General features: G+C 53.4%; 13 protein-coding genes across 13 annotated transcripts; 9 read left to right on the forward strand and 4 right to left on the reverse strand.

The window, feature by feature from the left end:
- Positions 1 to 219: 219 nt before the first annotated feature.
- Positions 220 to 3,580, forward strand: EV422DRAFT_277815 (armadillo-type protein). The gene is made up of 9 exons (XM_053065933.1): positions 220 to 344; positions 435 to 538; positions 605 to 711; positions 776 to 1,933; positions 1,990 to 2,177; positions 2,241 to 2,457; positions 2,521 to 2,721; positions 2,793 to 3,111; positions 3,188 to 3,580. The coding sequence occupies exons 1-9, from the start codon at positions 311 to 313 to the stop codon at positions 3,320 to 3,322; spliced, it is 2,463 nt and encodes an 820-aa protein (XP_052921724.1). The 5' UTR covers positions 220 to 310; the 3' UTR covers positions 3,323 to 3,580.
- A 317-nt stretch (positions 3,581 to 3,897) lies between these two features.
- EV422DRAFT_486904 (uncharacterized protein) lies at positions 3,898 to 4,146 on the reverse strand (the record flags this gene model as incomplete). The annotated part of the gene is made up of 1 exon (XM_053067389.1): positions 3,898 to 4,146. A coding segment is annotated over one exon (249 nt), but the record flags the coding sequence as incomplete, so codon positions are not given.
- A 1,371-nt stretch (positions 4,147 to 5,517) lies between these two features.
- Positions 5,518 to 6,864, reverse strand: EV422DRAFT_544689 (C2 domain-containing protein). The gene is made up of 2 exons (XM_053071411.1): positions 6,326 to 6,864; positions 5,518 to 6,248 (listed from the first exon to the last, which is right to left on the reverse strand). Exons 1-2 carry the CDS (start codon positions 6,788 to 6,790, stop codon positions 5,757 to 5,759), a joined length of 957 nt encoding a protein of 318 aa, XP_052921726.1. The 5' UTR covers positions 6,791 to 6,864; the 3' UTR covers positions 5,518 to 5,756.
- Positions 6,865 to 8,206: 1,342 nt separating this feature from the next.
- EV422DRAFT_500986 (uncharacterized protein) lies at positions 8,207 to 9,165 on the forward strand (the record flags this gene model as incomplete). The annotated part of the gene is made up of 4 exons (XM_053068164.1): positions 8,207 to 8,334; positions 8,415 to 8,566; positions 8,633 to 8,797; positions 8,867 to 9,165. 4 exons carry the CDS (start codon positions 8,207 to 8,209, stop codon positions 9,163 to 9,165), a joined length of 744 nt encoding a protein of 247 aa, XP_052921727.1.
- Positions 9,166 to 9,600: 435 nt separating this feature from the next.
- Positions 9,601 to 10,543, forward strand: EV422DRAFT_544693 (thioredoxin domain-containing protein). The gene is made up of 4 exons (XM_053071412.1): positions 9,601 to 9,785; positions 9,942 to 10,024; positions 10,096 to 10,174; positions 10,249 to 10,543. Exons 1-4 carry the CDS (start codon positions 9,717 to 9,719, stop codon positions 10,315 to 10,317), a joined length of 300 nt encoding a protein of 99 aa, XP_052921728.1. The 5' UTR covers positions 9,601 to 9,716; the 3' UTR covers positions 10,318 to 10,543.
- A 25-nt stretch (positions 10,544 to 10,568) lies between these two features.
- On the reverse strand, positions 10,569 to 11,993 carry EV422DRAFT_277895 (immunoglobulin E-set). Its single transcript, XM_053065935.1, has 7 exons — positions 11,639 to 11,993; positions 11,464 to 11,505; positions 11,296 to 11,394; positions 11,043 to 11,183; positions 10,916 to 10,977; positions 10,746 to 10,850; positions 10,569 to 10,668 (listed from the first exon to the last, which is right to left on the reverse strand). Exons 1-7 carry the CDS (start codon positions 11,748 to 11,750, stop codon positions 10,639 to 10,641), a joined length of 591 nt encoding a protein of 196 aa, XP_052921729.1. The 5' UTR covers positions 11,751 to 11,993; the 3' UTR covers positions 10,569 to 10,638.
- Positions 11,994 to 13,125: 1,132 nt separating this feature from the next.
- On the forward strand, positions 13,126 to 13,852 carry EV422DRAFT_500936 (ankyrin repeat-containing domain protein; the record flags this gene model as incomplete). Its single annotated transcript, XM_053068161.1, has 3 exons — positions 13,126 to 13,278; positions 13,334 to 13,397; positions 13,452 to 13,852. The coding sequence occupies 3 exons, from the start codon at positions 13,126 to 13,128 to the stop codon at positions 13,850 to 13,852; spliced, it is 618 nt and encodes a 205-aa protein (XP_052921730.1).
- On the forward strand, positions 13,654 to 15,006 carry EV422DRAFT_278010 (uncharacterized protein). Its single transcript, XM_053065936.1, has 6 exons — positions 13,654 to 14,043; positions 14,118 to 14,367; positions 14,433 to 14,563; positions 14,629 to 14,691; positions 14,759 to 14,920; positions 14,987 to 15,006. The coding sequence occupies exons 1-5, from the start codon at positions 13,864 to 13,866 to the stop codon at positions 14,825 to 14,827; spliced, it is 693 nt and encodes a 230-aa protein (XP_052921731.1). The 5' UTR covers positions 13,654 to 13,863; the 3' UTR covers positions 14,828 to 14,920; positions 14,987 to 15,006.
- EV422DRAFT_277891 (uncharacterized protein) lies at positions 14,808 to 15,609 on the forward strand. The gene has a single exon (XM_053065934.1). It carries the CDS (start codon positions 14,935 to 14,937, stop codon positions 15,514 to 15,516), a length of 582 nt encoding a protein of 193 aa, XP_052921732.1. The 5' UTR covers positions 14,808 to 14,934; the 3' UTR covers positions 15,517 to 15,609.
- Positions 15,610 to 16,311: 702 nt separating this feature from the next.
- Positions 16,312 to 18,421, forward strand: EV422DRAFT_623235 (uncharacterized protein). Its single transcript, XM_053074215.1, has 3 exons — positions 16,312 to 17,335; positions 17,403 to 17,599; positions 17,664 to 18,421. Exons 1-3 carry the CDS (start codon positions 16,579 to 16,581, stop codon positions 18,072 to 18,074), a joined length of 1,365 nt encoding a protein of 454 aa, XP_052921733.1. The 5' UTR covers positions 16,312 to 16,578; the 3' UTR covers positions 18,075 to 18,421.
- A 32-nt stretch (positions 18,422 to 18,453) lies between these two features.
- EV422DRAFT_544702 (P-loop containing nucleoside triphosphate hydrolase protein) lies at positions 18,454 to 20,516 on the forward strand. The gene is made up of 3 exons (XM_053071413.1): positions 18,454 to 18,997; positions 19,072 to 19,218; positions 19,311 to 20,516. Exons 1-3 carry the CDS (start codon positions 18,797 to 18,799, stop codon positions 20,313 to 20,315), a joined length of 1,353 nt encoding a protein of 450 aa, XP_052921734.1. The 5' UTR covers positions 18,454 to 18,796; the 3' UTR covers positions 20,316 to 20,516.
- EV422DRAFT_544706 (nucleophile aminohydrolase) lies at positions 20,517 to 21,918 on the reverse strand. The gene is made up of 5 exons (XM_053071414.1): positions 21,725 to 21,918; positions 21,364 to 21,548; positions 21,166 to 21,273; positions 20,871 to 21,045; positions 20,517 to 20,780 (listed from the first exon to the last, which is right to left on the reverse strand). The coding sequence occupies exons 1-5, from the start codon at positions 21,725 to 21,727 to the stop codon at positions 20,637 to 20,639; spliced, it is 615 nt and encodes a 204-aa protein (XP_052921735.1). The 5' UTR covers positions 21,728 to 21,918; the 3' UTR covers positions 20,517 to 20,636.
- A 274-nt stretch (positions 21,919 to 22,192) lies between these two features.
- Positions 22,193 to 22,693, forward strand: EV422DRAFT_500901 (protein-tyrosine phosphatase; the record flags this gene model as incomplete). Its single annotated transcript, XM_053068157.1, has 1 exon — positions 22,193 to 22,693. A coding segment is annotated over one exon (501 nt), but the record flags the coding sequence as incomplete, so codon positions are not given.
- Positions 22,694 to 22,942: the final 249 nt, after the last annotated feature.

Below are 22,942 nucleotides of genomic sequence, written 5' to 3' on the forward strand. Positions count from 1 at the left end.
CACGCGGGCCGAAGGGAACTCGTGATGCTGCTGTCCTTACCCAACTCACATCGAAGGCATATATACAATCACCATCACTTTTGCAGTGCTGACGGAGGCTAGTACGTAGCGGGGTAGTAACGCGGCTTAATCTGGGTCTGCGGGGAGCGAATCCTCGAACGCGTGCACTGAAGAACACGCTGCTGTGCGACTCGCACTTCTCGCCTTCAAAGGCTTCCTCCCCTCCTCGCATATGGATTTCTGGCTTCTGTCGCTGCAACATCCCTAGTCCAGTCTCCTGCAAAACGACACTGCCCTTCGGCCCACAGCAATGTCTTATTCGAACGGCGGATACAGAGGAGGAGGTACGGCCTGTCACTACTATATCGGTTTCACGGATGTCGCCCTAGAAACAGTCATTTAATGATCTACCTCGATTCGTTGGTTCTTTTTAGGCCACCCAAGGAGGTCGAGGTATGAGGATCAGGAACCTCAACAGAGCCCGGAGGAAAGGAAACAGCAGGAAATCTCCTCGTATTTGTTTCGTCTGGGCGATGCGGTAGGTGGTTGCCTGATTTGCGGCACTCTATAAGGATAGTTGGTCTCACAGTCCGTCCTCAACCAGGGAAGCGAAGGACACGACCAAACGGTTGCAGTGAATGCCATCGCTACTCGATTGGATAAGGATCATGGGGCATACCCAGATCTGGTTAAGAGCGCCATCAATGCCTGGTAAGGTGGCTTCGCTTGCCTTATAAATCCCACGTACAGCTAACCACAAAGGCTTTTCTTGCAGCATAACGCAGGTCCCACAAAAAACCTGCATATACGGCGCTCTGGTCCGTGTGATCGAATCGAATGGATCCCCTGTTGCGCAAACGTTTGTAGATGTCGCCGGAGACGCGCTGCAAACGGCGCTGAACGCAAACGACTTCCGGACGGTGAAAATCGTCCTACGGTTCCTTGCCGAGCTTATGAGCAGGGCGATTATTTCTCCTGCACAGTTGATTACAGTATACGACCTGTTTCTGAATGTGACGAATGAGCCAGGGGTGCAGGTCGAAAGGGCAGATGCGTTCGTTTTTTCGATCCTAGCGAGCATTCCCTGGGGAGCTGAGCAGCTCAACGCGCGCGCCCCTGAAGAGCTGTCGCGGATCATGGGAACGGTGGAGAGCTACATCAATGCGCGAAGGGAGACGTTCTCTAGCACAGACATTCCGTACGCTTTGGAAGCGCTCAGCGAATACCGTGACGTTCCGGCGGACTGGCCTTATGCGCCGCGGGATCGACTGGAAACGCTGTGGAATCAAATTGTCGACCTAAAGACTGCAGATCTGTGGGCGTCCAGGATACTCTACCGCCTTGATCTTGGGCCGGCCCCTGCGATTGGGCAGGCAGCACACGCATTACAGGAGTTCAGTGTCACCCCGTCCCTCGTGGAGGTGAAATTCTCGTATCAACCGGTGCTTAGAATCTTCGACGATTCTCTGATGACGCCCGAGAACGCAATCATCAAACTCCCCTCGACGAACAGTATTTCTCGATACATTCTGGAAGACATGATATACGACATCGTCCGCATTTTCTCACACAACCACAAAGAGGCGTCCAGGCTGTTATGGCAACTGGAAAGCTTCTTGGACGGATTCTTCCTCGAAGACGGCAAGATCTCGTATTTGGCGAGCGTTGTGGAAACCCTCTTTGCGGAGATGCTTCGTCTGCCCCGCAGCGGCGAACGAGGGATGTACTACACCACACTCCTCATGGATCTGATCAAAGAAGATATCCAAACGGTCCCGAAGATGATCGGACGGGCAGTGAGGACGCTGTATTCACGGCTTGACGGACCTGAGCATCTTGGCGGTGGAATGGACGTGGAAGGCATAAGGAGACTATCCGAGTGGTTTGCGGTCCACCTCTCGAACTTCGGTCATGTGTGGCCATGGCAGAGTTGGTAAGCTCGAAGTTTCACACGGTGGAAGCTGCCCAGTTGCTAACGTATCTGAACAGGGAAGCGGTGTTGAATGTCGAGCAGACGTCAGCTTCGTTCGTCTTCGTCCGTGAGACACTGGAGCGATCTACACGACTAGCTTACTGGGAGCGTGTGCAAGGGAGCATCCCGGAATCTTTCGCTCAGAATGCGGCAATATTCCCTCCTCACGCCCCGACAACGAATTTCAAGTTCCAAGATCTGGAAGGTATGTCTGTGGGACAACTTGGCTTAGACCGCGCTTGATGCTGACAAAAAACCGTCTTCCCAGACTCGCCAAAGGCCGAGCTGATCGCGACATTCAGGAAATCCATGGCGGCGAGAACACCAGCACCAGAGTTGACCACTATTCTCCAACAAATCGCTCAACAACCTACAACGGATGGCATGAGCACCTCGGGTGAAGAGGACGCTCGGGAAGTTCTTGTTCAATGTGTGATGTTGCAAGGGAGCAAGAGTTTCAGTCACTTGCTGAATATTGTGGAGAGGTGAGAAATCAGGCGCTTTATGTCCCAACGCAATTCGGCCAATTCACTGGCCGGTCCCATCAGATACGTTGGGTTGCTACGGGATTACAATACCACTGAAGAGGCGCGAGAGCACACAGTCCGCATCATCGCCGACTTCTGGAAACACAACACGCAGTTTTTGGAGATTGTGCTGGATAAATTCATGAACTACCGGGTTCTGGACCCCAAGAGTATCTACTCGTGGGTACTCAGCCCGGATGTGCTCGATTCCAACTACACTCGGTAAGCGCCAAGCCAATCGTATGAGGGCCTTCCACGGGAGCACTTCTCTTACGCACGGTTTATTCCCGCAGATTCTACTTCTGGTCCATCCTACGGTCGACATTAGCAAAAGTGAACCTAAAAGTGGAGCAGCTAACGCTGAAAGTGCAAGCAGCGAAGAAAGAACAGGACAGTTCCGACATGGACGTGGATGGGGATGCTACTGCCGCGCTTGATAAGAACAGAAGCGACGCGTTGCGCGAGCAGAAGGAGGTGTTTGTGCAGCTCTTCCAGAAGTTCGTGGACGTGATACGTGAGCAGTATGCCGTGTTTGAGTCGCAAGGAGTGGATCCCACCACGACGGCTTGGAATCGATGGGTGCTGGGCAATATGCGGGAGGTTGCTAGAGGGGTGAGTGCATCCTATGCTCTGTTGTCGTCTCCACCCAACCCGACAGTGACTATATGATCTTCATCACGGCCCGCAGTTCCCCAACGAAGTAAAATCATACAAAGTCACACTCGACATGCTCGTCTTCCGCGAAGACATCGACGCCCGGATCCTGAAGGTCTGGCGCGAGATCAAGGGGATGTACGCCATTCACACTGACACACTGGTGTAAAGATTGCCACATAGCGAAGATTGGGTGTACAATGTTTCTGAATCGATGCGCCAACGTATATATATATAATCTCCAATCTCGAATCGATCAGTTTAGCGGTAGTGGTATGTAGCTGTGCGATGGGGACAGCACAGGAGGTGCTCTGAGCTTCTTATATTTGGTTTGCTGTGATAAATAAAGGCAGCGAATACCGGTTCCCTCTATGCTGAAACCACTTCATGCTACTTTCGATCTAGTGCCGGGCCGTTGCACTACCTTCTACGTGCACAGGGGGGGCGAAGGATGTCGTCGTCGATTTCAGTGCGGACATCGCGCCTACGTGCATGACATATCCGCACTGTAGCGTAGTCCATAGTCCCCACATGGATCTCTTCCAGGGAGACTGTGATTGCTCCAAAAAGATGCATAGCATTCGGCCATGCACACCATCTCATTTATACCCAGCATCGATACGAAGCGCCTCAACATCAATTCGGACGCATATTCGAACCCTCTCTCTCGCCTCCTGCGTCCCCCTACTTCTTCTTCTTCCCACCCTTCTTCGCCTGCTGCACCGGCTCCGGCGCCTTCTCGATCTTCTTGCTCTTCTTCGCCTGACTCGCATCAGGCGTGAATTCCGCAAAACTATCCAGATCAAAGTCCCCAAACGCCTTTTCGAATTTCGCCAGCTCGCCCGTCTGGTCGTCCAGGACGTTCAGTGCCGGATTCCACAGGGCGTGGTTGCGGGAGTCCTTTGTGAGTTTGAGGAGGGAGCGGGGTGAGGTGGAGCGAAGGGTGAAGGTGCTGCCGTCGGAGTGCATGATGGTTTGGTGGAAGGCGGGTGGGTTGGCGCCGACGGGGCGGAGGAGTGGGGTGGATGCCATTGTGCGGCGAAATGGCGTGGAGAGGCATGACCGGCACGACGAGGAGACAGCGAACTTTAGCGGCCGTAAGTGTGCGGCGCTGAGCTTTGTTGTTGATAGCGGCATGGTTGGAAGATGAGCGTTGGATTCTGTGTGTGGAATGCCGGTGCAAGAGATTGTCGATGCAAGTTGGGCGAGTTCCGAGACGCTTTGGACGAATCCAATTGGTGTCACGTGACGGGGCCAGGAGTTTGCCCGGTCTCCCAAGTGCCTGACGACAAGTGCAGTTTCCCTCACCCATCCGGCTCGAATTCTGGTGATTTAGGACCCCAATAGCTTCTTCCTAGATACACAGATCATATCGCAGGCGTCGAGTGACGCTCAGGTTAGCTTTGTTCGCATTGCGTTTTTCATTCCGAGCAGGAACCGTTCATTTCCGCGTCGAGTCGCTAATACTCTTCGCAACCCAGCTCAACTTCCGAAATCCCATGTACACATCGGCATCTCGCTCATTACCGCGGTTATCTCGCTCCGCTCCGTCGTTAGCGGGGCGGGGTGGGTCCGGTGGCAGCTCATTACCTCGCGCATCACCGACAACGTCCCCTCGCGCTACCCCCAGACAGCAACCCTCCCCCTCAGCCAGCTTCTCGTCCTCCGCCTCACAATCCGCTCCTAGTTCGCCATTACCGCAAAGCACGGCTTGCAAATCCTCCGTACCAAGTTCTTCAGGGTGTGTGGACTCGGTGAGAATTGGGGAGGGATAGTTCGCAATCCCAAAAGGGCGGCAGCTCTAACCAGCGTTCGTCCCAAATCATGTTTATCCAGGTCCCACCTGCCCTCGCGCGTAGCATCGCTCAGTCGTGCGTCCTCCGCCGTATTGCCATGCTGGACGCCGGTTCCTGCCTTGCCGATGATTTATGAGATGTTTGGAGAAGATGATGAGGGATAATGGGAATCGACGGGGGCGATGTGAATGGAAGGGATGTCATCACCGCAGGCGTTAGAGCCGCTGCTATTAGCCGTGTTTATCTTCACCATTCGAAGGGAACACGCAAACATCTGTCGTAAAAACGATGCACACGAGTTCAATACATGAGAAAGGCACCGCCGCAATCGCAACTGCTCGGATGAATCTTCGCATTTCTTGGAGACTGTTGGTTATTGTTCTCGGTGCTAACGCAAGCTGTCGGCACAGGAAAGTGATCTCTGAATGACGCCTCTTACAGGTGCGGCCTGGATGAGTGTTATCCTGCGTCGCGTATGAAGGGATGCGTGGTCTGGTTCTAATGAACCAGGACGCCGCGAAGATTGACCGAACCGACCCATGGAGCTTGTCCTCCATGCGCGATGGGCTCACCCCTTGTGGGACTTCTAAGGACTTTCGCGCGTGGACAGTTATGCCGGCTACATTTTGGAGGGACATGGAGCTCAATATTTGTCAATATCGAAAGTTAACCAGAGCAACAACAACATAGTGCAAGGACTAGGTGGTGGGTATATATGTTTTTGGATTCAAAACTTCTGAATGGGGTTGCAATGCTCTGCACACTCGTTTATATACACATGTGGGTATCCAAAAATCCACGCTCACTCTAAGCGACGTAGCCCATAATCTGGCTTTGGGCCGTAGAGGTGACCTTGCCAACAACAGCGGCAATCACCTTCTTCTTCGCGGCAGCGGCGGCGTTGTTGTACTTTTTGCCCATGTAGTCAAACATGGTCTCTGGCACAAAGTGCAACACGAGGCAGACCTTGCCCGCCGGCTTATCCTTATGCCTCAACTCGACCCACTGGGTGAGCATTCCTTGCTTGTTAGCAGTCAAGAAGCCCTGAGGCACGGCGACGATCCCGGCGCCGACGAGATCGTGAGCGTTGTAGTCCTCGTCCCAGATGGAGACACGAAGCGAAGTGGGGACGGTGCCAGACGATGATTGGGGGACAGGGAACACGAGACGCTCGTTCCAGATCGGGGAGGCGCCCGGCTGGACTTGCGTCCTTTGGGCGGACTCGGTGGGCTCCTTGATGTCGTGGATGGCGGCTTGCGCCTGGCCGGCGGGGGTGTGGTCAAGTTCAACGATGACGTACTGTGTTGCGATGAAGGAGAGAGGTTCAGTTAGGACTCGTGTAAAAGCAAGAGGATGCTCGATAGACTCGAACTTACGTTGTCGTTCTCGCCGGTCCAATCCATCTTGGCCAGGTTCTCAGCCTCGAGAACGGTCACGGTCAAGATACCGTGTAGACGAGCATCAGGGTTGGCAGCGGTTGTCGCGTTTGGGTGCACCTTGGCGCTAGCCTCAGGGGCGTGGGGGAGGAGGCCATTTCCGGGAGCACCTGGGGCCTTGCTGGTGAAGTGACCAGGCTCGTTGGTAGCGCCGGCCATCCCACCGATGACACCCTCACCGTACTGGTGGCCCTCGGCGGCGGGGGCGACATTGGGGTTGGCGGTGGGGTTGGACGTGCCGGGAAGGGTGTTGACGCCGCTCTGGGGAACGGAGCGAGTAACGGGTGGGTTGGTGTGGTCGGTAGTCTTCAGAGAAGCGTCAGTAACGGGGCCCTCGTGGTGAACATCGGCAGCCTTGTCGTGGTGGACGGCGGACTTAATCTTGTTGGTGATGGAGGAAAGCATTTTTAAACTGTCGATGATAGTTTTGTGTGATTAAATGTGGGGTTGATGTGCTATGCTGTGTGCAAGGTGTTTGTCTGGGGAAAGGAAGGACGGAGGCGAACCTCCCTTCCTTTTATAACCGGCCGGAGGCCACCGGCCAATGCAACGGACAGCCTCACGACGTCACGACTTCTCCCCGATGCTGTGCCTGTCCTGCCGAATGGTCTCGAAGAGTCGAACGGCGGCTGTCACCATCACATCCCAATTTTTGAGAAGGCGGGAAGAAGTGATGACGAGTGAGTGCCAAGCCGCATTCATACACAGTATTACGTTGATAAGTTGTGACCGTCATTTGGGTCAAAAGCCAAAACCAAAAATGGTAGGTCGTAGTCGTACGCGTCCTACGACGCGTCTGCACGACATCGGACGCCGAGTGAGGCTTGCTTGTGCCAGGTCGGACGTGTCAGGGTGCTCCCGTGCTGTGCACCTCACCAGGATCCCTGTCGATTCTCGAAAGAGACTTGCTGTCATCCGTTCCGCCTCAAACATGAGGGGCGGTCCCCCCTTTTCCTACGGCAATGCTCATCGCATCTACATATACTGTACATAGTTGTTGAGCTTCATTCGACTCATCAGAGGACCCTGCATCTCACGCAGGATTGATGATGCTTTGGCAGGGATGGCAATTATTCAAAGAATCAAATTGAAGCCCCAACGTGGGGCTCTGCGTCCAAGACTCAGCAGCCTCGTTACGTATTTCTATTCGCCGGATGTCAGCGGGACGCAAGCAGTTATGGGGATTCCTTGACAGGATTCGACAGCGCGACTATCTCAAAGCCAATCTCCGCCGGTTTCTGGTGCCTGGTGCCAAACGCGCCAAAGAGCGAGAGGGTCCAATGCTTGCCTGTTCCACTCACATTGTCCCGCTGCAATCTATGTGCGAACTTCGCAGAGAGATTCCATCGTAACCATAACTTGGAAGCACATAGACCATCGTTTCTTCGATTTGGAGGGAATCATACGCTAACTAACACCCACTGCGCGCTGGAGATCCTCACAAACCTCTTCCCGTAAGAATCTCCGATAGAGGCCGTTCGATTCAACATGGCAGTCCGCAACCTTCTCTTTCTCGTCCCTCTCATCTCCGCTCTCCTGCTTCCATCCACATCCATTGTCCAAGGGGGTATGGGCTCCAACCCCGGGGCAGCCGTCCCAGGGGCTGTGAGCGATACCGAAAACATCGCCAATGCCGAAACGGTCGTAATTGCCGAGCCGGGCTCTACGGTGAACATCGCGGACGTAGGAACTGTTCCAATCATAATCCCCGCAGAGCCGCTCGTTCCCAACACTACAGACGCAAACCGAGAAGTCGACCCTCCGTACAAGCGCGACAGTCGATTCCATACCCGTGGAGCGCAGTCCTGGACGTCTGGCGCTATGGCAAATGGGTGGGAGTCGGATTGGAACCTGGCAAAGGACTCGTACGGGAGTCAGAACCGGGCAGTGGTGCCGGATCCAGCCGGTGCTAAAGGGAAGGTGTTGCAAATCACATACCCAGCTGGTAAGTTCCCTCTGTACGCGGGTGTGAGTAAATCTGCCTAGGTTGACACAAAATAACGCCGGGCATCCGTTTGAATATAGGCAGCAGGAATCCAGCAGGCAGCAAAGTGGGAGGCACAGGTTTTTATGCCCAGCCCATCGATGTCACAAAGGCATCCACTATCACTTTCTCATACAAGATCATGTTTCCGGCGGGTTTCAACTTCGTAAAGGGCGGGAAGCTCCCTGGACTATATGGTAAATATCTTTGCTATGCACCGCAATATCATGCCCCGCTGCTCACGATTGTTTCCTTATAACCAGGTGGCCACTATGGTTGCAGCGGTGGGAACTCCGCCCTGGACTGCTTCTCTACGCGTTTCATGTTCCGCACCAATGGACTTGGGGAAATCTATCTCTACGTGGATCGCAGTCTACAGGACCCTGGATTCTGCAAAGTCAAGCCGGTCACTCTTTGCAACCCCGTGTGTAAGTTCACCCAAGTCCAAGGGTTTATCCTGTGTTTCCCAGCTTAACGCTTTCCATAACCAAATTCAGATGGCGCTTCCATGGGGCGCGGCGCATATTCCTTCAAACCCGGCCAATGGGTAGCCATGAGCCAAACGATAACGCTCAACACGTTCAACGGGAAGAAGCCCAACAAAGATGGCCGTGTCCAGGTCTACTCGAACGGAAAGAAGGTGATCGACTTTGCGAAGGTGGTCTTCACACCGGCGCCGAGCGTCGGGTTCCAGGGTATCGATTTCGAGACGTTCTTCGGGGGTAATGACGACGCCTGGATCACGCCGACTACGCAAAAGGTCTACTTCAAGGAGTTTGCACTGAGTGCATACTAATTGGGTGGAGGCTCGAGGAAGCTTAGCGCCCACGCTCCAGCGAAGCTCAGAGACGAATGCGGGAGGGTCGTCCAACCCGAACTGTAGTGCTCTGCTGATTCCGTGCACGGTTACCTTATTATTTAGTTACCCTACGTTCTGATGACTTCAGTGGTTAGTGTTAGTCCAGTCAAAAGATACGTGTACTGTAGATAACTTCGGAAACTGGTTGCGGCTTTTCCGTTGGATTTTGAGCAGAGTTCATCACTTAGGATCTTCGGTGGCCTGGTCTCCGCCGGAAAGAAACCTTCCATCGGAGTCTCCTCAAATCACAGCATTGAGTCTTGAAAGTACGATAGGCCACCTGATGGGGAATCGGATCAACGCCTTGCGGGACTTGCAAAATGTCTGGTTATGCCGGACGCGACAGGAGATCCAACGTCACTACCTCTTTTCTAGCGGCTTGTCTGACTTCAAGCATCAGCCCAGTCCTCCCGAGCGCACCACGCACAAGACAGAACCCCAAACTCAAAACCCTCTCTTACTCCGAACCTTGTACTCCGCTGCTCAAAATGGCATCCTCTCCAGCAGATGGTGTCAAGGTCACAATTTTCTACTCGTCGGTAGCGGGCTCCTTACAGGTACGCGTTTGATCTCCGGGCCCTCGCCATGCGACGAGCAGATACAGTGCCCCTAGCTCGTATCGGGGCCGTGAGGACCCGCGTCCTAGCATTGCGCACAGTGCGTATGTCGGCCAGTCTATCGTCAACTCACGAACTTTGGAATGAATTTGACAGGTTAAGAAGAACCAAATACGAGTAGAGAACATCCTAGCAGCACGGAAGATAGAATACAAGCTAGTTGACGTTGCGGCAGAAGAGTAGGTTTCGAAGCTGCTTATAGCTTTGCAATATAGCATGAGGAAGTAACATACCTGGTCGCGCTTTTCAGGGAGGAGAGGGACTTTATGCAACGCAAGAGTGGGAAAATCTCACTTCCACAAATATTCGTCGATGGGGAATACAGAGGGGTAACTTGGAGCAGTCCATCTTTCTACCTGGAATGGGAAAGAGAAGTTGTAACACACTCTGTGTCTTTGTCTAGGGTCCGGAAGAGCTCGAGGAAGCGAACGAGGATGGTGAAGCCGAGGTCCGGCTGTTCTTGGGATTGTGAAGGGATTGTGAGGGGAGGGGATTTACTGGACGCTGCTCGATTCACGAAAGACGACGTGTGGAGCCAACGTTCCATGAATAGCCAGAGATTCCTCGAGATACATACGAAACGAGATGGACTTATACCAGCTTATAGAAGGAGGAGGCCTTGTGATGAAGGGGCCATGTTTATCTTGTGCTAAACGCAAAATGCCAATACATCTGTGCACAACGGACGTGAAATAACAATGTGGTGGCGAGAAAAAGGTAGTATATTCATATGGAATAAGGGTGTTCACGAGTGTGGGGTTGAGGAGTCAGAGGAAACAGAGAGTCTTTGTAGCTAGTCCCATTCCTTCTTAATGTCGAAAGACTGCGGACGGGGGGAGAGGAAGGAAGAGCCGATGAGTTGAGTTCCGGGAACTACGTCGCGACTGAAGAAAAACTTACCCATGCCCATTCAAGATGAGCTGTGCCATCGTCGTCGATGAATCTGCTTTTCACTTCGTAGTGGCCACGGGCAAGCATGCCGCTAGGGGCTTCCTCAGCCAGGAACTGGGAGTCACAGGACGATCAGCATGTCAGTCCATGCAGGAGATGGTATAAATGATAGCACGGACCTTCTTCTCGTAAGGTTCCGTTGCAGGTCCATAAGAGCCGAGCATTTCCTCCATCTTATCCACTGCAACCGAAGTGTTAGTGATCATCTAGGCATGCCTCCGAGTGCTCCCCCGAGGCGAAACTCACCCTTGATTCCCTTGCGCTTGACGACGTGCAGGTACTTCAACCCAGAGACGACATCGTGCTGGACCTTGAAGGTGACCTTCAGCCTGTACTCGACACCTTCCTTGATTGTCATCTTCTGGTCCTTCAGCTGGGCGATTGCAGCTAAAGGAATTGTCCAAAGGGTCAGAGATGTAACGCGTGGCAATGGCCCTCGTTTAGCCATCAAGCCGAAGTTCGCCGACACAGCGGATACAGCCGGGCAATCGAGACTAACCAGGTGTAGACAAGTCGACAGTAACATCTGGTCGTCCAGGGCTCTCCATGCCTAACGCCAGGACAACCACCTTTCGCGGATCGTCGGAAGGTCCAACGGCTACAACCAGGGCAATCTGAGTGAGCCGATATTGCATGCAATCTTGGTGAACCTGAAAGCAAATCTCACCTGCTTTGAGACCCAAGCTTTCTTTCCACTTCTTCAGAGACTCTGCATAAGTTAGCAGTGAGTTAGATATCGTTCTCGAGCCCCGCAAACATAAGGCCGCGGCCACGGAGGGTGGATGTTTCCACGCGTTCCCATGGATGCACTCCATTCCCGTAGAAAGGCTTGCCGTCCCTACCATCCTGAGCGTCGAGGTTTGCAAGCTCCTCAACGGTCTTCTTCTCGGGAGCCTTGTACCCAGTGGTCGCGGTAGGCGCGAGATCTTCTGTGGAATCTTGGTGGTCACCCATGTTGTAAGGTTCCTGTTTTCTTTAGACTGTGTCGGGACACCACTTTGACGAGCTGATGGGGGTCGGAGTCCTGCTGGTTTCTTTACCGCTCGGCAAGAAGGTTGAGTGGGACAACGAGTGAATGGGGTTGTGTCAGAGAAGCAGGGGCTAATGCGGCACAGTCTCGACCGCAAGCTGGGGGTAAGTTTCTGTGCAAGTTCTGCGCGTGTTAACCGAGGCTCAGACCGAGGCTCTTGCGGTCGTCCCTTCACGCGTGCGCCGCGCCGTCTTCCCAAGTTTCCACCTCGCAGAGAGGCGTCAACATGGGAGATTTCGAAGGAGGGCCAGGCAGCTGTTCTGCCTCTCTATCTGTCTTGTAACTGTTGGTTAAAGAAAGAGTACCATCCTTTGTGATGCCTGTGTTTTTCGTATATTAATGATCAATTCCGTTGCAAGTCGAGGGTTCACTTGCAAATCCGACGATGTCCATGGACATACTGTACTGCACATACTGTACATGTCTTGAATGATTCGTACATAGGCAAACTAGTACCATTGGGTCCCCTCGAGACTCCGACTCAGCGGGGGTATGCCATGGTCGGTGGGTTGTCCGTGCGGGCAACTCTTCGCATTCTCCCGTGTCGCATTGAATGAGCGACCGATCCGCCACATTTCATAACGCGGCCGCACGGAGCTGCTGGCGGAGGTGACATCGAGCAAGCTTGAACCTGAACAACGTCCTAGAAATCAAAGTATCCTCGTAGTCCGCTGCACTCCTCTATTACCTAGTACCGTACGTGCGCTTGAGGTGGTATCTTTCCCTTAGCTCGTATCGACTATCATTCCAATACCAACAACCTACGTTCACTCGAGTCGGGCGACAGCTTTGTCGCCGCTGCCAAAATGTCGGAGCCTTTACTACCAAAACTAGCTTCCACATTTTCCCACGCCGCTTCCGTTGTCGGCTCGACGGTTACAGCAGGTACGAGGAGAAAGGCCAACTTTTCAGTACGGGCGCATGGAGCTCTCCACGATATCCTCCTTCTGATCTGCTGAATTCCGTGTCCTCCAGTTGCCTCCGGAGAGGCGCCCGTTAACGGACAAACGACAAGTCGATGGGGAGGCATTTGGCCTGCAAAGCACCAGCATGGCCGTCACTGCAAGCATGAACACGATGGAGAGAAGGAGGATGCCGTCGGGCTTTTGAATAACGCGGATAGGTCGCATACTCGAACAATACGACCTCCTCCAGGAGAAGACGACGACATGATGGATTTGAAAGGTAGGTGTTGGTGTGCATACCTCAAGTATTTAGGCTGGCGGCTGCGAAAGTAGCAATGGCGGTCTTGGGGTGCCATTGGGTCGCGGACCTTGCTCTAACGAGAGACACGCAGATATGCTCGAAAAAGGCGCTCCTCCCGAACCGGACCTCTTTCTTGCCTCACAACAAGGCATCTATGATCGCGTGAAGCAGCTTTTGGACTCTGGCGAAAATGCCGCAACGGATCGGGATGCGGAAAACTGTACTGCATTACATTGGGCCAGCATTGTGAGTCTTGGACTTGCACGTTCGCATGAGGGTGGTATACTGATTCGAGTCCTAGAACAACCATGTGCGTATTGCACAACTGCTGATAGAACGTGGTGCTCAAGTGGACGCAACTGGAGGTACGGATGACATTATGAAGTGTCCTGGCGAATCGTTACTTATGCTTTCCATAGGCGAGCTTCTTGCAACACCTTTACACTGGGCAACTAGGAGTGGACACGTACAAATCGTGTCGATACTACATAGCGCTGGGGCCGATCTGACGCTGGAGGACAATCAGGGTTACAATGCACTGCACCTCGCTGCACATGCGGGGAACGCCTTAATGATCGTATTCCTCCTGGCGCTTGGCATGGATGTGAATAGTCTGGACACGATGGGGCGCACGGCTTTGATGTGGAGCGCATATAAAGGCAACTCGATCGATTCGTTGCGTGAGCTATTGCGGGCTGGAGCTGCGCTGGATCTTGTGGATCAGACCGGGTACTCGGCGCTTCACTGGGCTGTAAGAGTGCTTGAGAGCAAATCTGGAACTGGGAAGAACCCGGCTCTCATACATTTTCCATTCAGGTGATTGCTTGCCACATGGATTTCGCCACGAAGCTTATCGAGAAGGGAGCGCGAACGGACCTGAAAGACGGGGAGGGGAAAACACCGGCAGATTGGGCGCGAGAACGTAATCAAACGCGGCAATTCGAGGAGATCATTGAGCTCTATGCGCCAACCGACAAACCAAAGCATGAGGATGGGCGGCCCTTTGATCAGGTACGTAATGACAGTGTTCCATGGCGCTAATGGATCTCACGAATCCTGACATCGGTTGGATCTACAAATTCCAGCGCACCACCAATCGAATCGTGTATCTTGCCCCATTTGTCGTTCTGTTCTTCTCATTCTATGCGGGGTCGACTCTCCCATACTACTTCAGCATACCCACCGTCGCCCTTCTCTTCTATCTTGTGCAAGCAAAGTTGGTCGTACGATATCTGTTGCACGGTGCGCGGAATCTGGTCAAAACGCCGTTTATCACCGCTATTCCTCAGGCGACTTTGACCTTCGTCGGTCTTTGCTGGTTGATGATTGTACCATGTAAGCTCACGGTATGGTCGGAGTACCAAGGGCCAAACTCTTATGAGGCGTTCGCATCCTGACAGATACCGGATTCTTGTACCTTGAGCACATATTTTTCCTCGCGTGCTACGGCACGTGTATTTACTCTCTGTACAAGACGATACATACCGATCCTGGGTATATTCGCAGCCAGACAGTTGATGAGCGTGTGCAGGTAAGGTGTGTTTTCCTTTCGGATTGAATGGCAGAGCAATTGGAGTAACTGTTTCCCTCGTCAAGACCGTCTTGTCATTAGCGACCACAGGAAAACTGGAGCCAAGATCATACTGCATCACATGCTGTGTACGTTACTGAGGCTTCACTGCATTTGCTGCAAAACTGCCGACTTATCAGGTCTTCAAACCCACAGAACAAGAAACCAATACGTAGCAAGCATTGTAAAGTGTGCGATCGCTGTGTGATCAAATTCGATCAGTGAGTAGCATCCTCGTCATCCCTACCTCTTTGAATTTTGATTACTCATTTCACGGTGTTCGCTCAAACAGCCATTGTCCATGGACATACAGTTGCAGTAAGTCATCTAACATGAGGTGCCTTGTTCACGAGCAGCGCATGCTAACATCACAACTTCTTCTAGTTGGTGCACTAAATCATCGCTACTTCATCTTGTTCAGCGGCACTCTGCCGCTTGGAGCATGGATGTTCGTGCATATCGTCTTCGCATGTAGGTCTTCGAATTTAACTTCCACTTTTAAAGCACACCAGACTCACATGAAGTACCAATCAGATCTGGACTCCTTATTTGACACACCGCGGCCGCCCACATACTACGAATGCAGCCTCCCGATCGACGGTCTCTGCGGCTACTTCGCCTACGACGGCTTCGCCTTCCTCGTCGCCATATGGACTCTCTTGAACTCCATCTGGTGCTTCTTCCTCTTCTTGACACAACTCTGGCAGATCTCACAAGCGTACACCACGAACGAAGGCGCCAATTGGTGGCGGTTGTCCTACATGGTGGTACCCGGGGACATGGCCCAGCCTTCTTGGCGGAGACGGATGCGGAATCCGTTCAGCAGAGGGATCTTTAGGAACTGCGGGGAGTTCTGGGGTGGTTCTGAGGTGCAGCTCAATAGCAAACGGACCAAAACCAGGAGTCGATGGTAATGGAGATCTGCCTTGTTTGTGGTGCACCCGGATTGATTTCCTTACTTTCCACTGTCTTTCCCATTTCAGGTTCGACGTTTACGAGGTGCCATCAGATAGTGATCACTCTGGGTCATTTCACAAGGGAGGCGATCTACCCGTCTAAGAGGGCTCTCCTTCCCAAGTTACCTTCGCATCCTGAAAGCTTCATGCTATATTCTCTCCCGATATTCGACATGTACTAGTGGCACTTATTTTTGGATACATACGATAATATACGTTCTCCCGCGCTGAGATACCTGGAATCGAAACGGCTGAAGCCCTCCTGCGCGTTTCTTGCCGCTCCTGGGTTGCATTGGATGACTGCACCGGATGTTCGCTTCGAAAGACGTCGAAACATGCCAAAAGAGTAAGCTTTGCCAAGCAAATCTTCGTGACATCGAGCACCTCAACAGGGCTGTGGCTGCGCGTTGTTAAGTCTTGGCCGCACACTGTGTGTGCCGCGGGGAAGCCCTAGGTGGTAGTACGCTGAGAACCTAAAACTTTACATAGCTCTGTCGCCCGACCTTGGTCGCGGGACCCCCGTCAACCTTCGAACTTGGCATCTCTGTCCAGTGATCCAGTCCACTTTGGCGGACTCCAAGAGCCAGCCTGCCAAGACTGACTGCGGGTGCGGGATGCGGGAGCGGAACCTTGTTTGAATCATGATGACGCAGGGCGCGCGTTCCCGCAGTCGCGGTGGATTGTCCCTTTGTCCCTGTCTCTCTGTGGCCGCGGCGTGCGCTTTCCCCCCGAATCTCCACTTAGCGTTCTTCGCAACAAACACCCAAGCATCCCGGCCATCCCATCCCACTCCCCACAACCGACATTGTTTAGTAGTGAAACGTGTCCCCACATACAAGCGTCCACCCGTATATCAAGCCTGTAGCCTTCTTTCGGACCCCTAGCCCCATCCGAAGTGTTTTTTGCATACTTTTAAGCCTCGCTTGCAACTCGTAAACCCGCAAGGAACACCAAGCAACAAGCAGTGTTCCCTTTATCGCTCTTACTCTCGCCTACTGCCAAACTTAGTAGCTACTCAGAATGTCGATGCCCGAGAGCCGTAGAGCATTGGATTTGACACCGCCCGATTCAGCCATCTCATTGGAAGCGACGAAAAAGTCACCTAACTCCTCAACGGAATTCCAACCTGTTCCGCTCGCCACGCTAAAGACAAGCGCCGAAGACGCAAGTGCCGAGTCTCCACCTTCAGTAGCTGACTCGGCTGCCGCACGCCGATACAACTCCATGAGCGAGAGTGCAGTGAGCGATAAGCATGGTCATGGAGGACTGAAGTTCTCAACATTACCCCGCGCCAACGTGTCGTCATGGCTCCTGCCAATACCCCACCGAAAGAGCCACCGCCGTACGTCCTCACAATCCTCCAAAGAATCAGATTCATCACTGGACAACGAGGGATCGAGTGCAACCGCGCCCCGCGGTGTCCATGACTCCGAGGCTGCGGTCGCTGCCAGCGCAGAGCCTCAAGGCAGCAGCGGCCACCTTGGAGTTCGGGATGCCATCAAGCGGAAATTATCAATATCCCGGCCTTCGCGGCACACGGTCAATGAGAATTCAGGGGAGGGCGACAGATCGTCGGTGCCCACCTCAGTATCTGTGACGCCGCTGCCGTCCTCGCCAGGGGAGCAGCCGGCGAGCTCCTCGACGTCGGAGGTGGAGAGGAGGGCGAGTGGAGAATTGCCAAGGGAGATCGCGTATCTTGTGGATTATTCTGAGCGACGAAATAGGGAACTGCATCGATGTTTCCCGGAACTGGACAAGAAAGAGATCCATGTCGATGGTGCGTATCCTTATATCTGGAGATCTCATCCCACAATTACGCTGATCGTACTTTGAACATTCAACAGACTACGTTTGTGCCTTACAACGCGACATCCTCGTGCAAGGACGAATGTACCTCACGATCGAGCATGTCTGCTTCAGCTCCAACATTTTTGGGTACATCACAAACCTGTTGATTCCGTTTGCCGCCATACAAAGCATCGAGAAGCGTACGATGCTTCTGATACCCAATGCAATCCAGATCAACACGAAAGACGGGAAGGTGAGATGTCCTTATCCCCTCGAAGTACGTAGAAGTACGAATACTTACGCGCTTCATTTCTCAGCAATACTTCTTCGCTTCCTTCGTGAAACGTGAAGAAGCATATATCAAGCTACAATCGATATTCCGTGCCGCCTCGGCAAAGCGTTCTAATGACTCGACCGCAAGTGAAGCATCACTCAAAGAGGAGTCGCCGAACGGCGATACCCGCGAACAGTTGGCGGATGATGATTCAACCGTGGTAACGGAGGCTGCCACGGTCGGCCAAAGGGCGATCCACGAAGCTCGCCCGAAAAGTGAAACCGAAGGGCTGACGATGGACACGGTCCTGTACGTTGCGGTAGCCCTGATGCTATTATGGAGCTTGTTCACGACGGTGATGTGCACAGCTCTGATATGGAAGATCAAAGGAATGGCACAGCGATTGGAGATGGCGACGGAGGGCATGGCGCTTTTCGGAATCCCTCAACGATAGTTCCTAGCTTAGGAGAGGGAACTTTCCTTTCTGGCGCGAGGGGAAGTTTACCGCTAGCGTTTTTGGCGTGTTTTTGTATATAGTAGTTGAGATTTTTGGGAATCGTGATAGTCCCATGTAAAATACCATCAAACAGTATGTCGTCAAAGTCATAAATCGATCATGACTTTGGTTGCGGTGCGAAGCACAGAGGACTTCGCTGAGAAAGCTAGACATATGCGAAGTACTACGAGCAACTTTGTCTTTCGGGTTGTCCGTCTGTCTGCATCCGGTTTTCTGTCTGTCTGGCTGCGAGTAAGGTCGGAGACTAAAGTCAGGCCTGCACACCTCCGACTCCTCCGCCCGGAAAACTTTGGCGTTTGATGTTGACGCTGTTGACGGCCTTTTTTGACGCGGGAAGCGGCGGAGAAAGCCTCACCGCGAAGCCTCAGCCCCGTTAGGAGCCTGTAGGACCCATATGTGCATGCACAACTTCACAACCCTACTCAAAAAGACAGCACTTCGGTCCTCCTCAGGCTGTCCCAAATCCGTTGTCTTGCTGTTAGCGTCCATTCCGGTTGAAAAGTTGGGAATTTGACACGAATTCGCGGTCTGCAATAAGAATTAGTGGGACAAGTGCACTACGAAAAGAAGCTCTCGGTCCGAGTCGATAAACATCAACCATCTGAAGGCACGAGCGAGGAGGGTGGCTCTTCTGTTTGCTTGGAAAGCCCTTCCGAAATATGTGGGCGTTCACGAGCAAAGAACGAGCGAACGATGTGCTCGTAAAGATCATGCTCCTGGGCGACTCGGGCGTCGGCAAGTCACAGATATTCCAGCGCATATTACGGCGACCCTTCAGCGAGCGGCATAAGCCGACTGTTGGGATTGATTTTGGGACTATGACCTTGAAAATTGCGTCGGAGCGGATATTGAAGGCGCAGGTGTGTGTTGAACGGGTTCGTCGAAAAGGATGAGCTGGAGGGACTCCGGTACTGACGAAAGTAAACGAATGCAGGTCGTCGACACTTCAGGTTTAGATCGATACCGTTCAATCACCCAATCTTACTGGAGCTTGGCGACCGGCGTGATGGTGGTGTACGATATCACGAGCAAAGAGTCCTTCCAGCGTGTGCGGACGTGGGTACGGGATTTCCAAAGCAAGGTGTGTTTGCGGCATGTCAGCTGATGTCTCAAGGCCGAGAGAAGACACTTCTTGTTCTGACCCCGTTTTTCGCCTTTCCGCCTTTCCGCCAGCACACCAACAAGGCATTCCAGCCGGTCATCATGATCGTAGGCAACCACTCCGACAAAGAGTCGCTTCGTGAGGTCCCACGGCACGAAGCGCAAGCCTATGCCCTAGCCAACACCTTCCTGTTCAGCGAAACTTCAGCTTTCACAAACACCAACATAGATCTCGCATTCAACATCCTTCTAACGGAAGCTTACTACGCCCTGGCCGCCGTCACAAACCAGAAAGCCCCACAGTCAACATCCGCGCCCTCATCGGCGACTTCATCACCCACGAAGCCGTCCACGAACAACGGGCTGTCGCCGCTGATTGCTGGCAAATGGCGGCCACAGCCACGGACGTCGTCACTCGAAGAGGGGGGATCGCTGGGGCTGGGAAGATCGCTGTCGGCAGCGTCGGCGTCGATGCCGTCCCTGGCGCCGCGGCATAGGTCGTTTGATGAGCGGGTATTGGATGTGGTTGGGTGGATTGGGAGGGAAATTAGCACGCAGGTGGCTGCTCTCACGTCGGAGGACAAAGGGAGTGCGGAAAGCGAAACACCGGCGGTTGCCCCCAAGCCTGTGGAGAAGCCATTAGAGAAGTCGGTGGAGCCGCCAGCGGAGAAGCCGATGGACTACGCATCCCGTGACGCGAAGCCAGCGCCGGTGTCGACAAAAGACAAGGACTCGGAGCCTGCACCGGCCCCTGTCCCACTCTCTGAGCCTCTAGTAAACGGCAGCGACCTTACCGACGACATGCATCCGCAAAGCAACGGCGCGAGCGACCACGGCAACCACTCGCCCGCTGCCGCCGCTGAGCCCCACGTTGCCGGTGCCTCGACGCCTGATCTGGCCAAACAATCGCTCACTCGCGTCGACAACCACAACCACCATTCGGGAACGCCAGAGCCGGAGTTGCGGATGGGTCGGTGTGGGAGCATGGGCTTCGATGACCCGATGTTTTTGGAGGAACCGTCGTCGCCTATTGCGTCCAAGGTTGCGAGGTCGAAAACCACCTTTGTGCGGCGATGAAAGGCCTTTTAGCTATATCTACCATCCACTGAAACACGTGGCTCTCGGGTGTTAGGATGAATGGGCGTTAATCCTCTTAATGACACCCGATGGTATAACACACATAATCATCATTGCCATCAGAAGCACCATAGCATTGATATCCCCACCTAATGCACATAATCGAATACACAACCACGACCCGCCGCTGGATCTGTCATACTTGAATAATTGTAGTATTTTTGTTGTGCGCTGTTCATTTTGATATTCGAAATGTACAAAGGGCAGCGGCAAAACCTGCGACGCCATTCTCCCTTCGCCGCTTCCCAAAATCTCAACCATCTAATCCATACGAGCTTTAAGGGTCCGCGTAATGACCCCTTCTTGGGTGATCACGTGGACGACCACACCCCAACCACTGCTCGCGTCACGGTCGACGGCGGCCATCATCGCTTGGGAAATTGTCTCGAAGAGCTCCTCCGGTTCCTGTGGGGGAATTCGGAATGTCGATCAATATTCAGGCCAAAGTGGGATCAACAAGTGCAACTTCTTTCTCTGCTCAGTGGCCATTCTTACAAGATCGGGCTCCCATAGACCTTCCGCGGTACCGTACATCTGCGACGATGCGGTCCCGCTAACGACGATATCTTTTGCGTGGTTGATGCATCCCAACATGTCCATGGAGCAGATGTATGGCGAGCCGTCCTTTTCGAGGCCTGCAATCACGGGTTCACAGAAGTATGGTCCAAATCTGGATTGAAGAATGACGTAAGAAGCTGGAAGATGCCATCAACTTCTGCGAACGATCACTGGCCGCTTCGCGGACGATCCGTAATGCCCCCAAGGCTATCTCATACGAACAGGCACATACCTCTTCTCGTATAATGCTGAGGATACCATGTGGGAAAACGTCTTTGGGCTGATATCCCGCTCTTCGCGCAGTTTGTACATGTTGGTCTTGAATCTGAACAGCTCGGACCTGCAAAAACGGGGGTCATAAGTCTCAGATTACGCGTCCATTTCCCACGCCTGGGACAGCCTTTATCCTCAATCGCACGAATGAACTCACAGCGTCTGAACGTCGGTAGCGAGTCCTGGCAGTCCAATAAAAGTCCTATCGTTGACGGCAAAGATCTTTTGAAAGTCGGTGGACATGGTCATGAGCTGGATTCCGAACCGGCGGTCGGCTGCTATTGCGACACAGCCTTTGCCTTTCATAGCCATGATGGCCGAACCGTTATACTCCATAATCGACTACATGGCGATTCGCGTGCAGCATACGAGAGAGGACACATAGTATTCGTTTGGAGTGGACAGATGGAAGTGGTGGAGTCGGACGAGTGCGTAGATCGGGGATCAGCATGCAATATTATGTTAGTCGTGTCATACTTTGCAGGATTGCCAGACAATGCAAAGGCCCAGACACTAACCATGTTGACGACTTTTTCCTATTGCGACAAAGGAGTTAGAAGAGTTGATAGGCTCAGGCAGAGCGAGTGGGAGTGAACGACTTGGGTGGGAGCTGACGGACGATTGCGTTTCGAGCTGCTCGTCTCTGGGAAGGGATGTTGCCTTTCCAAGTTGGGTCCCAACAGACTTCTTGCCCGAGAAAGCGCATATGGACGCGTCTATTGAAGTGACGCTCGCGGACACTCCCAGAATTGCAGTTGGACAAACGTGGGAAGAAACGACCAACAGACTCTCCGACGGAGGCCCACGGCGTTGCGCCGCCACTTCCTCCTATCAACAAGGGAGATCACCCAGGCGGCTGCAGGAGGCCAACGTCTCGTATCATTCTGCTCTAGGCGTCTGGCCAGGCACAGTGCAGTATGAACCTTTCTTGACCTACTCCCACTCTTGGTTTCCCACCCCACGCCGCCGTCGCCGACTCGCCTGTAATGAACACCCTTCCGCCGCTATACCCTCCGTTTCGTTATGGTCAGGTTGAAGATGACCTCTACCGGGGCGGATATCCGAAGCCACGCAACTTCCGCTTTCTGACCCGTCTTCGCCTGAAGAGCATCCTGTCGCTTACCCCCGAACCCGCAAACGCAGACCTGGCCGCCTTTTGTGCCGAGCAAAAGATCACCGCCCTGCATGTCCGTGTCGATAAACCGAAAGAGCATATCCCGCTGACGTTCCAGAAAACCGCTCAGATCCTCGCAATTGTCATCGACCCCAACAACTACCCGCTATTCGTCCACTGTCTTGACGGCGCCGGTGTCACGAGTGCCCTCATAATGTGTCTGCGCAAGCTACAGTGCTGGACTATGTCGTCTATACTATACGAGAGCAGCAGGTACAACAAGGAAGGGACGATCGGGTCGGAAGAGGGAGAGTTTGTCGAAAAGTTTAGCGCGGAGGTCGAGCTGCCCATTAGACTGCCGGCCTGGTTGTGGGGCGGACAGATGGCTTTCAAGAAGCATCCCAGCATCCGGTTAAAGCTGCCGCCACAAATCAACAGCCCGGCGAGACCGCTAACTGCTAACACTGGCGGACCAGCGAACAGCGGGGATCCCGTCGCGAACTCTGTGACCGGCGCCGATGCCACTTCCGCCACGGCAGGTATACACGATCTACAGACAATAGGGCAGCCAATCACCGGCGTGATAGTCAGTGGGAACGGACTCGCGAGCGACTCATTCATA

The sequence above is a fragment of the Fimicolochytrium jonesii genome, assembly GCF_025526975.1.
Source record: "Fimicolochytrium jonesii strain JEL569 chromosome Unknown EV422scaffold_34, whole genome shotgun sequence".
NCBI classification, from domain to species: Eukaryota; Fungi; Chytridiomycota; class Chytridiomycetes; order Spizellomycetales; family Powellomycetaceae; genus Fimicolochytrium; species Fimicolochytrium jonesii.

Excerpts from the sequence above, each read along its gene's own strand:
- EV422DRAFT_277815 (XM_053065933.1), top strand. The coding sequence starts at position 311 with ATGTCTTATTCGAACGGCGGATACAGAGGAGGAG. Across the intron at positions 2,178-2,240 it reads CAAGTTCCAAGATCTGGAAG|ACTCGCCAAAGGCCGAGCTG; the intron begins GTATGTCTGTGG and ends CCGTCTTCCCAG. Across the intron at positions 3,112-3,187 it reads TGCGGGAGGTTGCTAGAGGG|TTCCCCAACGAAGTAAAATC; the intron begins GTGAGTGCATCC and ends CACGGCCCGCAG.
- EV422DRAFT_544689 (XM_053071411.1), bottom strand. The coding sequence starts at position 6,790 with ATGCTTTCCTCCATCACCAACAAGATTAAGTCCGCCGTCCACCACGAC. Across the intron at positions 6,249-6,325 it reads GGACCGGCGAGAACGACAAC|TACGTCATCGTTGAACTTGA; the intron begins GTAAGTTCGAGT and ends ATCGCAACACAG.
- EV422DRAFT_544693 (XM_053071412.1), top strand. The coding sequence starts at position 9,717 with ATGGCATCCTCTCCAGCAGATGGTGTCAAGGTCACAATTTTCTACTCG. Across the intron at positions 9,786-9,941 it reads CGGTAGCGGGCTCCTTACAG|GTTAAGAAGAACCAAATACG; the intron begins GTACGCGTTTGA and ends TGAATTTGACAG. Across the intron at positions 10,025-10,095 it reads GTTGACGTTGCGGCAGAAGA|GGAGGAGAGGGACTTTATGC; the intron begins GTAGGTTTCGAA and ends CGCGCTTTTCAG.
- EV422DRAFT_277895 (XM_053065935.1), bottom strand. The coding sequence starts at position 11,750 with ATGGGTGACCACCAAGATTCCACAGAAGATCTCGCGCCTACCGCGACC. Across the intron at positions 11,506-11,638 it reads AAACCTCGACGCTCAGGATG|AGTCTCTGAAGAAGTGGAAA; the intron begins GTAGGGACGGCA and ends TAACTTATGCAG. Across the intron at positions 11,395-11,463 it reads AAGCTTGGGTCTCAAAGCAG|CCGTTGGACCTTCCGACGAT; the intron begins GTGAGATTTGCT and ends CCCTGGTTGTAG.
- EV422DRAFT_278010 (XM_053065936.1), top strand. The coding sequence starts at position 13,864 with ATGGATTTCGCCACGAAGCTTATCGAGAAGGGAGCGCGAACGGACCTG. Across the intron at positions 14,044-14,117 it reads ATGGGCGGCCCTTTGATCAG|CGCACCACCAATCGAATCGT; the intron begins GTACGTAATGAC and ends TACAAATTCCAG. Across the intron at positions 14,692-14,758 it reads CATACTGCATCACATGCTGT|AACAAGAAACCAATACGTAG; the intron begins GTACGTTACTGA and ends TCAAACCCACAG.
- EV422DRAFT_277891 (XM_053065934.1), top strand. The coding sequence starts at position 14,935 with ATGAGGTGCCTTGTTCACGAGCAGCGCATGCTAACATCACAACTTCTT.
- EV422DRAFT_623235 (XM_053074215.1), top strand. The coding sequence starts at position 16,579 with ATGTCGATGCCCGAGAGCCGTAGAGCATTGGATTTGACACCGCCCGAT. Across the intron at positions 17,336-17,402 it reads GAAAGAGATCCATGTCGATG|ACTACGTTTGTGCCTTACAA; the intron begins GTGCGTATCCTT and ends AACATTCAACAG. Across the intron at positions 17,600-17,663 it reads TCAACACGAAAGACGGGAAG|CAATACTTCTTCGCTTCCTT; the intron begins GTGAGATGTCCT and ends TTCATTTCTCAG.
- EV422DRAFT_544702 (XM_053071413.1), top strand. The coding sequence starts at position 18,797 with ATGTGGGCGTTCACGAGCAAAGAACGAGCGAACGATGTGCTCGTAAAG. Across the intron at positions 18,998-19,071 it reads AGCGGATATTGAAGGCGCAG|GTCGTCGACACTTCAGGTTT; the intron begins GTGTGTGTTGAA and ends AAACGAATGCAG. Across the intron at positions 19,219-19,310 it reads TACGGGATTTCCAAAGCAAG|CACACCAACAAGGCATTCCA; the intron begins GTGTGTTTGCGG and ends CCTTTCCGCCAG.
- EV422DRAFT_544706 (XM_053071414.1), bottom strand. Across the intron at positions 21,274-21,363 it reads GCTACCGACGTTCAGACGCT|GTCCGAGCTGTTCAGATTCA; the intron begins GTGAGTTCATTC and ends CCGTTTTTGCAG. Across the intron at positions 20,781-20,870 it reads GTCTATGGGAGCCCGATCTT|GAACCGGAGGAGCTCTTCGA; the intron begins GTAAGAATGGCC and ends ATTCCCCCACAG.